Genomic DNA, 12700 nt, shown 5'->3' with positions numbered 1-12700 from the left:
GTATATGTTAAAAAAAAAAAAAAGGGTGGACAGGTGATTTCTTTCAAGAGTGATATGTACAGACAATATTAAAAGGTTCAGCAAATAATACACAGGGAAAAATAATATGGCCAGATAAAGATACAACCAAGTGGCTGTAATAAACAGTAGCACTAAATGACTCAGTGCCTTGGAAGGGCAGGCAGAAAGGATCAGATTCACTGCCTGTGAGTGGAATGCACTGGTGACAGATAGCACAAGGAAAAGACAAGTGGGTGGAGGGCCCTGCCTGTGACAGCTTACGGTTTAGCGGGTTTGGGGTTATAACTGGAATTCGAACTTGGAAAAGTTAGGATGGGACGACAGGTAGCATAAGTTAACAGTGAGGGCCTTTTGGAGTTTGCTGAACAGGTGCATTTTCAGGCTACATATGTGTCCACATACATTCACTAGAAGTCGCGCTACACATAACGCGGGAACTCTGTGTGACTCGGTAGCTCTGAGCGTCTTTTTCGTGCAACTGTTTTACCTTCAAACGCTCTTATTCACACAGCAATGTGAATATTTAGCACAAGCAGCTTCTGCTGATTAAAATGATATGCAGCATGCCTGTGTTTGTGTGCAACTGTGGGTGTATCTGCATACAAAAAGCTATGTTACAGAGTTACTGCCGCTGACACATAACGTAGTGTTTTGCATGGACATACACCCATAATCGCTCACAGAATAAAGGCATGCTGCATATCAGTTTAATCAGCAGAAGCTGCTTGTGCTAACTATTCACATCGCTGTGCACATAAGATGCATTTGAAGGTAAAAAGTCACACGAAAAGACGATTGGCGCTACTGAGTCACTGCATGGCGCGACTAGAAGGGCTGTTTATCGTGCAAGGAGGCTAGATGTATGAGAACACACCTGTACGTCTGAATCCATCAAGGCTGATAGACATTCTGATAGAGTGGGGAAGCGAGTTACAGAGATGGGGAGCAACACAGGAGAAATTTTGGATGTGAGAGTGTTAGAAGGTAATCAGCACATAAAGAAGTACTTTCTGACCATTTTAAGTTCAGGGATACCTGAGCAATTATTTCTTACCTTTGGTAAGCTGTGTAGTTGAAATGGATATCTGTGATCTCCATAGCGAATAACATGTCAGTATACACAATTTCCCAAACTCTTCATAAATCATGTGTGCTGATTGTCTTGTTCTTCAAAGTGCTAGAGAGCACAGTTATTGTGTGCACCTGGGACAAGTGTGTAGCCACAGAATTTACACCCATACACACCGAAGAAAAAATACTTGGTTTTTAGAGTTGCTTTGCAGTGGGAGAGATTATAGTTTTCTGATAATTTTATTGGGATACCTTTTACACCTTTAGCAATCTCTTTTTTTGGCTCACTATCAATGAATTCGAGACATTCAGATGTTTGATGGCGACATCTATATAATAAGCAAGAAAGCCTGTCTGTCTGTTTGTTTGTCCTTTATGTATGGCCAGAGTTTTGGACCTAGCTCCACCAAATTTGGCATGGCGGTGTAGTTTGACCAGTATTAGGTTTTTGCCTAGGTTTGAACCTCGCCAGGGCCACACAATCCCTGAAAATAGGGACACTCTTACATTACACAGGTTCTGGGGCTGGATCCAGAGGAAATTTTTTAGTCTGCCAAAAAACTGTGTGAAAGCTTCAAATGTATCCTTGTAATCTCACAGGCTGAGCAAACTTTATGACTCATGCAAGTTCATATTAAATCCAGAGTTAGTCCTTTTTAAAGTGACCGTATATATATTAATCAGCCCTCTGTGTTTGCATGCAAGGGTGTAACTAGAACTTTGGGGGCCACATAGCAAGATCTCAAAAGGTCCGCCCCAGAGGTAAAAAAATCACATGCATTTGCCCCACACAGAGCCCATTCATGTTATACCACACAGCGCATTTAGGTTATGCCACACAGTAGTATTCCTTATACAGCTTATTCCATGCAGTAGTAGTGTCCCTTATACATTATGCTACATAGTAATGCTCCTTACACATGATACCACACAGTAATGCCCTTTACAGATTATTCCACATAGTAGTAGAACCCCGTATAACACTTAATTCCACACAATAGTAGTACCTCTTACACATTATGCCCCTTATAACATCATACCACACATTAATGCCCCTTACACATTATGCCCCCTCCCCCAGCAGTTCTCCTCCCCATCTCCCTCCAGCAGCCTCTCACCTTCCCCTGTCTGCCATCAGTAGCCAGCAGGTGTGGATTTGGTGCTGGGCCTCCAGCTAATTACAGCTGGTGCATGGGCAGGCAGCAGCAGACATGGACAGACAGTGTCGGCACCAGCTGGCAGAAATGGAGAGACAGCGCCGCCCGTAGCGAGCCAATCGGAGCTCACAGATCGGCAACCAGTCAAGAGCCACCACTTCTGATTGGCTGCGGGTCCGTGAGCTCCGATTGCCTCGCGACGGGCGGCGCTGTCTCTCCATGTCCGCCAGCTGGTGCGCCAGCTCTAATCAGCTGGCGGGCCGGCACCAAATCAACACTGCTGACACATCGGCTCTCCTCAGAGGCCCTGTCTATACCGGCCCACCTTGTCTGCGTGACTAGGTGCAGGGGCAGTGGCAGGCCACAGAGGCAACTCAGGCACCATAGCAGCTGCACCCCTTGCACTTACAGTAGTTACACCACTGTTTGCATACATGATAGTAAACTGTGGAGTCCTATTCAGGATCAATGGAATGGGGTTAAAGACGAGGACAATGTAAACAAATAAGGCTGCAAGTGTACTTCAGGGTTCAGACTTCAACCCAGACAACACCGGGTATCCCAGCTAGTATGTAATAAAGACACTTCAAGTGTACCATATCGCTCATTTATTATTGAAGACCTAATAGAGGCTCAAATAAATAGTAGTTTTGGAGAAAAAATTTAGAAGTTGAAGTTAAAGAAACCAAAGGTAGCACACAGGACCATACATGAAGTTATTAGTGCCACAGTTTCTTTTTGAGTTGTAATGATGTAAACATTTGCACATGCCATATTTGTGGCAGCAGTATGGCGGGGGCACACTTTCTTATTCCCTAGGAGGATGTATATGAACATTTATGAATAATTAAATGTATAGCTGGGATGCATTTTAAATGAGACTCAATGTGTCTGTGCAATGTTTGCATGATATATTTTATGATGTTGCATTTATGTATTACAAACTCAAATCCATTTAAAGATATTGTTTACAAAGTAGAAAAAAAGCATGCAGTGAATTATGTATTACCATATCAATGTGGACAGGCTGTGTACCAGTTTGAGAATTTCAGGCAGATACACAATGTAAATGTTTACCTACCAAAGAGTAATGAGGTATGCTCTATTGACAAATAGCTGCAAAGTATAATTCATTGGTACTGTGTATGTATTTTAACCTCCCCACGAACCTTTACCTTGAAAAAGCCCTAATATAACATGGTTGAACTTTAAATGAACTTTCTCATGAACTTTTAAAAAGTTCTCTGGACAAGACATAGAGCGGATGGAGAAGACTTAGATTCCTTACACTTTATAGACTCAAGTGCTTTGACACTACAACAGAAGCAGTTGGGACATTAATATCTTTTCATTTGCCATTCCTTATTTAGATAATTAATTGAAGTTATCTTTACTGTACATTCTTCCCTTGAACACTCTATGAACTAAAAATGAACTTTCAGGCTGTGTTTAATCTTATACTTTCCCCCAAATGTCATCCATAATTACTATCCTCTGAAAACAGAAGAGAACAAGGCAAGCACTCAATAGAAATAACACTTCTGGCCCATAAAAGAGCAGTGTAGTAAAACTAGGTCATGAAATACAAGTGACCCTTCATTACCTGAGAATAATGCTGTGAACAGATATTGTCAAGAGACATAATCACTTAAGCAGGTCAACCTCATGTTAGTCTGTGACCCTGGTCAGCTGTGCGATCAGTGCCTTTCACTGCCCCAATATGGGTCTCCCAAGTAGTATGCAGGCATCTTCTAGCTTGATCTTAAAAATCAAGTCACTGCACTAGAAAAATGACAGAATCTGATTGGTTCCTTATAATAACACAATGTTGTTTATTAATAAATTGTTTGCAAGAATGATTTGTAGTACTTAAATTGAAAGGAAAGGAGAAAGTTGTCTACAGTTGGTGCACTGATGAGAGGCAAATTAAATAATAAACAATAATATTTATTATTGCAATTTAAAAAATTATTTCCTAATGTAAAAGAAACCAGGAAATGTAGTAAAGTGTAGTGAAAAATTAGAATGATTGTATTAAAAACTATAAACTGTGCATGCTTTATGGTTTCATATTAAATTCATCTCTATGTAACAACCACTATGCATGCAAGCCAACACAAACACTCCTGCCTTGGATTCCTTGTCTCTGTATATTGCATTATTATTTACTAGTACTATTGGGGTTAAGAAAAACCACTGTAGAATAGTTCTAGGGTTCCTAAAACAATCGATGTACTAAGCCTTGGAGAGAGATAAAGTACCAACCAATCAGCTCCTAACTGTCATTTTTCAAACACAGCCTGTACAGTGACAGGAGCTGATTGGTTGATACTTTATCTCCGTCCACTTCATCACTCTCCAAAGCTTAGTACATAATAGACCGCAAAGTAATGAAAGTGAGGAGAAGTGTACGTTGTATAGTAAGCCTAATTTCGAGTTCAACAAATGTGTGCTGGTATATGTGTACAGGTAAGTATGCTGATCAATAAGTTATGACCTGGGTGTCATGAAGTCTAATAAGGATACAATGTCAGATATTCCAATGAGACTATAGTGTAAAGCTGGGTACGCATTAGACGATGTGCAAATGATGTGATATCGTCAACAATTTCCCTTTAACTCCTGGACAAACGATATGGTGCATACACACTGTGCAATCGTACAAATGATGGAACGATATATCATGCATTGTTTGGTGGTTAGATCGTTAACTATATAATGCTAACATATCGCCTGGTCATCCGGTAGAGCGTACACACTGCACGATGTGGTAAAAATCGTTAACGACATCATCTGATTGAGTAGCATGTAGGGCCGACCAAAAGATGCAACGAACAACTCATGGGAGCACGTGATAGTACGTAAATACAAGACTATTTGAACAATTTGTTGTTCCGATCCGTCGGAAATCTTCAAATCATCCAAAATATCGTCTAGTGTGTACCCAGCTTAAGATTGCCACTAATATTGCTGACTTAATACTGGTCTAGTAGGACCAGTTTTGATTTCTTTAGAAAGACAGGAGTCAAATATGAAAAGTTTTGATCTCTATCAATGTCGCAGGGCATGACCACATGCATTGTATGTCATCATGGACTTTATATCTCACATACTGTAGAATCATTTTTAGCAGCTATCAGCATGCAAAAATAAACCATGTTGTGTACAGAGATATTCCTTGTTTCATTAGTGTTTGCTGTTAATGATGACAGTAATATAATGTGCTGTCAAGTAGGTTTATTAATCTCTTTCTTCACAAACTAAACTGCAGAATTTGGCAACTTATTATAATTGCAGCAAACAAACTGTACTGGTGTGTATAGCAAAATGTGGCTACTCTTGTATCATTAGCATGGAGAACCAGTATATATGAATTCAAATAGTTGGAGATGACAGCAATACTAAACTTAAACTTAATATATTTCCAGTTTGGTTACAGATGATGTTTATATCATAAACTGCAGAATTTCAGACCCTCTATCCGCAGATGGAAAGATAGTCTGTGTATACTGTAATAGTAATGACAGTGCTATTGTGATCAAATAAACATAGTAATATCAGTGGCTTGTGTATAGATACATAGGATTATTTTGAAGTTCACAGGTCTATTTGTAAAATAGGTAGTCACTTATATAGACAAAACATTGAATTACTGCGCTCTAATATTTGTGCTGAGACATTAGTAAACACAAATTATTACCAGAAAAATAATTTGTTAAGATCATACATAGATTGCATAATAAGAACTATACAATGGTAAACATAAGAAATATAAAATATATAAAATGCATGCATCTATTGTCATAGAAAACCTAACCAATAGTACAATAGGAATACATATTCCTTTAGAAAATGGATGTAAATAACCAACGATAAAAACTACAACCAACACAGAGAGTTGATCAGGATCTCTAAGGATTGTAAATAGTAAACACTGGAAATGTATGTCCCGTACAAAAGAGCTGTGACTGAGCTGACTGAGGTAGCTATTAATGTGGATAGTTCTGGATAGTGGTTAAATTGTATCCATATAGCTACTAATGTTGCAATTGCCTCAGTAATAATCCCTTGAGATTCTCTCTGCACACATAACCACACACCAGCTCTCCTTTGGATTAATATCAGATACTGGAGAGTAGCCCGTCACCATAGATTTTTACCAGGTTTGTTAATTGAGCATTCTAGATGGCTGGACATGTAATCAGGCGTCCTTTCAGCCTATTTGATATATAAAGTACAGTATATGTATAAACTGGTGCACAAATTAGTGACTAGTGTACAATAATGTGTTATTATAGAGGTGAGGGAAGGGAATTTGTTACTACACAGGTATGGGACAGGAATGTGTTACTACACAGGTGAGGGAGGGGAAAGTGTTACTACACAGGTAAGGGAGGGATATGTCAAATGTGTTAGTACGGGGTGAGGAAAGCGAATGTGTTACAACACGGGCAAGGGAGGGGAATGTGTTACTACAGCGATGAAGAAGGGATTGCATTTCTACACAGGTGAGGGAGGGGAATGTTGAATGTGTTACAACATGGGCGAGGGAGGAAAATGTGTTAGTACACAGGTGAGGGAGAGCAATGTCTTACTATAACAGTGAGGAAGGGGATGCATTACAGTATAGGTGAAGAATTAATGTGTTACTGGAGTTGAGTGTATATATACATATATTGCACACCCCGAACACAAACGGTTATATATGAATGCATATACTGTATAAATATATATATATATATATATATATATCTCTCTCTCTCAAGATCTGTTTCGCAGGAAAATCCGACTGTATAAAGCACTAATCAGGCAGCTTATCTTGACTCATGAAGTTGCAGTATACAGTATACATGTCAATCCAGTAGATGGCGCACCAAGTCAAATACATATCATAATCGCTGCTCATGTTACTTGCAACCTTTCAATGTTACTGTAGGTTAGTAGCAATGGATTTGGCATCTACAAGATAGTGGTGTTACGATCATGCTTCTGCGGAACTTGACTCCGCCCAAGTTATGCAATGGAACCCAACTTAAAGTTACTGCTCGACAGAGGAACCTAATAGAGGCATAGATTCTAATGGGATCTGGTGCAGGTGAGACTGTGTTTATACCAAATATACCCCTTATCCCCAACAATTTTCCTTTTCAATTTAAGCGCCTGCAGTTTCCTGTAAGTGGCTGCTTCTCTATGACAATCAGTAAGTCATTGGGACAAATGCTCAGGGCTGCACGCGTATATCTCGGGACCAGCTGCTTTTCGCATGGGCAGATTTATGTGGCTTGCTCACGAGTTAGAAGCCCCAGGCATCTTTTTGTGTTAAACCCTGAAGGTAAAACTGCAAATATTGTTTACAAAGAGATTTTGTGATCAATGTCTACAATATAAAATATACATCACAATATTAGATGCCACTACTCTCTTTGTAAAATTAGTTCTACTGATCAATGACAGATCAATGGATGTAAAACAGTGGATGCCCACATGTGTTTTGCTACAAGTATTTTGAACATTGACAAAGCACTTGCAGTGAAATGTGAATTTGCATTCACTGCTGTGCATCTGTTTCTCTCGTAGTACTATATGGCATATTGGTAAATGTGTTTGATGCACTCACTCATCATAAATTACCAATACTGTACAGCAGGGATCATTCAGCTAGCCTCTCCAGTGCTGCTGGCCACTCTCCATAACTTCGGGTGTGGCTGTGAATAGTAATACTATGGTTATGGCAGCATTGGGTACTGGCATATCTATTTAATTTTCTGTAAAAAGAAAATAAGTTCAAGCTGTATTTACTAATGGGATGCTAGTTACCAAGTTATTATTTACACTGTGTCTTTTTCGTTATAATGTTTGCTATATTTTTCATCATGCTTGTAGTGCTTCTTTAGCTGGTATGATAAATAATGAATATTTATATACAGTATATATATATACATATAACTGATTAAAAAAAAAATATATATATATATGTATAGCAGCAACATGGCGGCACTCAAGGACATCTTGTAATAAATACACCAAGCCGTATTTGTCAATGAAGTTTCAGAACTATATTTTTCGTTCTTTCATCAGGTTACAATATATGACACCCGGTGTGATATATGGCGCCAATCCTCTGTCCCCGTCGCGGGCAGATTGACGTCAATAATTGCATGATAAACCACCACTAATAATCATTTAAACATAAAAATCAAACTTTTTAAAAAAATAGACAAAATGCATTATAATTAGCATGGATACATTACGTTCCGACCTCATACCAAATTTATACAGTAACACATTTTTATCCATAATAAAGTTATCTGAAAATCCCAATCATAAACGGATGATATATAATTTAAAGGGAAAGAATATGCTATCATTTAGTGCAAGTAACCACTCAGGTAAACCATTAGTCTGGAGCAAAAGCCAGATAAAATTACTTAATTCCACAGTATTTCTATGAATAAGAGTATCAAAATGCACCAAATACTGTAATCCTTATTAGTGCTCACTAAAGATCGGGGTTAATGTCGGAAATAAAAAAAAAAAAAAAAATACATTATTGCGAGGCTCATAAGAAACATTGTAAGCTTAACTGTTTTGTTTAATCATTTCGGTGACATAGTTTCCAATTTAAAAATCCATCACTTAGCTTCCAATTTTAGTAAATGTTTTGACATGTCACCACGGCTTATACTACGTGGGATACATGTGTATATATACTATATATATATATATATATATATATATATATATTGTGTGTGTGTGTGCAATATTTTGTGGAATGATATAAGTTCAAGGTCTCATTGTAAGTCATGAAAATAAATCCAATTTCATTAAGCTCTTTATGTTAATAGGAAAGTCCATATTCATTTCCTTGTCCCAAGCCTATAGCTCTAACAATTGATATAACTGAGTTTAAGCCTTTTTTGATGTTTAGATGATGAAGCAGTCGAGGTCCAGGGTGCTCGAGGAGTGGCACCTTCTTCATCTTATAAGGTGTGTTCCCTGTCACACTCTTTTGTACATGGATATTAAAATGTACTCTGTTTTTGAGTGTCATACATAGCATTCACTGATTGGTACAATTTCTTCATTTTGTATGTGACAAGTGGATAAGTTCCTCTCAGTGGCTTATTATTATGGGATGTAGTTATGGTGCGGCCACTGTTCTCAATCCTGACAGCGTAATCCCGGCAAGGGATTTAACATAGGTGTTGAAATACAGATGCCTATGTTAATCCTGACGCCGGACCAATCGTCCTTTCTGCTGGGTAAGTGTACACACAACCTAGGTTTAGGGACCCCCGGGGGGGGGACTTAGGGTTAGGCAGCCCCCCTGGGGAAGGTTAGGGTTAGGCTATGGGAAGGGGGGCTAGGGTTAGGCACTAGGGGGGGTGGTTAGGGTTAGGAACCCCCCGGGAGGGTTAGGTTTAGGGTGCGGGGAGGGGGGGTTAGGTTTAGGCACCCATGGTGGGGAGGTTAGGGTTAGGCGCTAGGGGGAGAGGTTAGGGTTAGGCTCCCCTAAGGGAGGGTTAGGGGGGAGAGGGGAGGGTTAGCATACTTACCACTGGGCGTCGGGATCTTCACCTGTCAGCCTGTCACTGTCGGGATTTGATACGGCAGCTCTTGAGACGCCGAAATTTCAATCCGATTCCATTATTATTGGTACATTGTAAATTTTTCTTCATGTCTATAACAAAGGCCTGTGTGGTTCAGGAGCGTAGGTAGTCATTACTGACATTCTGTGCAGATATTCAGAAGACCGGTGCCTGACCATTCCTGGCAGAATCGAATTAACCACACATTCATTCTTACACGCTAGGACAAAGAACAGTCCATGCTGGTTTTATCGTTTCTCTATAAATATAGAAATTCAATATTGGGTGTGTTGACCACAGTTAAGTCATTTACATACAGTAGATTGGCAAAAAAAATTAGATACATATTTATTTATTTGTAATTATTGTAATAAAATCATCTGTGAGCAGGTGTGTGCCACATATCTCGATGGGTACAGGGCCACTGCTGTGTGTGTTGTGGGAGGGCCGAGATCAGCAGAAAAAGGAAGACGTACAGCTGAAAGCATTCTGAAGAGGTAATCATATTACACTTCATCCTGGTAGAACATTGCTGTATAATTTCTAGTAATGCTTGGGGCTTATGTTTTTACTAGTTATGATGCATTAACGTTACAATGCTTAAAATGTGTATGATCTATAAATTACCAATGTCTAACCACATTGCCTCTTGCAATCCTTTCCTCGTTACGTTAGACTATTTAGTTGGGTGCAGGGTGTGTGTTGCACAATATATATACAGTATATATGTACTGTATATGTGTATATATATTTTTTTTAATACAATTTTAATATAATATTTAGAAATTTTAAATATATATTTTTATGAGCCCTTTGAAGGGTGTATGCACAATTGTGAAACTCAGTTGTTTGAACAAATCATTATTGATTTTCAATGTATCATCATAATCATGCCCGACTAATGTTTAGTGACTGTGCAAGAAATACCTTACGGTGGATGTAGTTATCAGACCGGCGGATGGCATGCCGCTGGTCTGAATCCCGACCCTGAAAGTCCGACGCGGGATTTAAGATGGGCATCGAAATACCTATGCCTATCTTAATCCCGACGCAAGGAATCAAGAAGTATGCCAGCCCAAACTAGGTAAATCCATGGTGCCTTTAGTTAGCAGTTAGCTACGGGGGGGGGGGTGTTAGGTTTAGGCAGCATAGCAGGGTGGGTTAGGGTGTGGTGTGGGGAGGGTTAGGGTTAGGCTACAAGAAGGGAGGGTTAGGGGGAGAAGGGGGAGGGTAAGTATACTTACTCAAACCCTGTCGGGATACCAACCATCGGGATGCTGCTGTCTGTATTTTGACAGGAGGCATCCTGACAGCCGGCATTACATACTGATTCCATATGAAGGGACCTGCATAGTGGACTGTGGAGCTAATGTGTACATTGCTAAGAAGTTACCTTTAGGAAATGTCACTCTTCTGTATTACTTTTTTCTAGAACCAGAGATATGTTTACACAGCTGAGTTTGGAAGACTACAGTGCAGTACATCTGCAGATTATCGGTGCTGAAGACTCATATGGACCACATGCTAGAGGCAAAGATGTAAGAATATCTATATTTGTTAATATGCAGCTTAATTTGCATATAGCATATATTATACTTTTAATACTACTAGTAGATAATTTTTTACATATTTTGATAAACAAAAATTTGCCTGCTCCCATTTAAAAATATAAAAAGGTACAGCAGAGCAAGTCGTATTTGTAAATAAGGTTTAGCCCTATATCCTTATAGACAAGTCGACTTTTAAAATATTCATCCTGCTCCCAACAGTAAAAGCACAAAATGTATTAAGAAATTAAAGAATAAAGTAGTACAATAAATAGGAACTTAAGTCAGTTATGCTCTAGTGTTCTGTAGGTTTGTGGTTTGGTGTTATGTTATTTAACTAGTTTGCCTGTAGGCTCCTCCTATTTGCAGCTGCAATATTTAAGTGTTTGTGTACCATATTTGTCTTTGTATTTTTTTTCTTAAAAATTAAATCTGAACTAGTTAGTAGAGCTTTCTATAGGATTGGCAAAGCTGGTCAGCGCTAGTGGTGACACATCAAGTTTATCTAGTTTATCAAAGTTATAGATGAAAATGAAAATAATATATTAATATATTTTTTTTAAAATAAAACAAAAAAAACCTTAGAAAATGATGTCTTCAAAAATTAAGTAACTTAAATACAGTACTGTGCAAAAGTTTTACGCAGGTGTGGAAAAAATGCTGCTAAGTAAGAATGCTTTCAAAAATAGAAGAGTTATTAGTTTATATTTATCAATTAACAAAATGCAAAGTGAATGAACACAAGAGAAATCTAAATCAAATCAATATTTGGTGTGACCACCCTTTGCCTTCAAAACAGCAACAGTTCTTCAATTCTCTAGGTACACTTGCACACAGTTTTTGAAGGAACTCGGCAGGGAGATTGTTCCAAACTTCTTTGAGAACTAATCACAGATCTTCTGTGTATGTAAGCTTGCACAAATCCTTCTGTCTCTTCAGGTAATCCAAGACAGACTCAATGATGATGAGATCAGGGCTCTGTCGGGACCATATCGTCACTTCAAGGACTCTTTGTTCTTCTTTACGCTGATGATGGTTCTTAATGACATTGGCTGTATGTTTGGGGTCGTTTTCCTGCTGCAGAATAAATTTGGAGCCAATCAGATGCCTCCCTGATGGTATTGCATGATGGATAAGTACAGGTACTTGCCTGTATTTCTCGGAAATTAGGACACCATTAATCATGACCAGCCCCCAATTCCATTTGCTGAAATGCAGCTCCAAAGTTGCAAGGAACCTCCACCATGCTTCACTGTTACCTGCAGACACTCATTATTGTACCGCTTTTGACCTCATACATACAGCCAATGTCATT

The 12700-nt window shown here is 38.9% G+C and overlaps 1 protein-coding gene across 1 annotated transcript in view; it reads left to right on the top strand.

Moving 5' to 3' along the window:
• The window catches only part of LOC148521326 (uncharacterized), a 168457-nt gene that overhangs the window by 60363 nt on the left and 95394 nt on the right, over positions 1-12700 (top strand). The window contains exons 11-13 of the mRNA XM_088475367.1: positions 9178-9236; positions 10229-10335; positions 11271-11376. Coding sequence (XP_088331493.1) covers positions 9178-9236; positions 10229-10335; positions 11271-11376 — 272 coding nt within the window. The remainder of the gene's footprint in view (positions 1-9177; positions 9237-10228; positions 10336-11270; positions 11377-12700) is intronic.

The sequence above is a fragment of the Taudactylus pleione genome, unplaced genomic scaffold (genome assembly GCF_031769625.1).
Source record: "Taudactylus pleione unplaced genomic scaffold, aTauple2 ptg000170l, whole genome shotgun sequence".
Taxonomy (NCBI): domain Eukaryota; kingdom Metazoa; phylum Chordata; class Amphibia; order Anura; family Myobatrachidae; genus Taudactylus; species Taudactylus pleione.
This window is presented reverse-complemented; position numbering and strand designations above follow the sequence as displayed.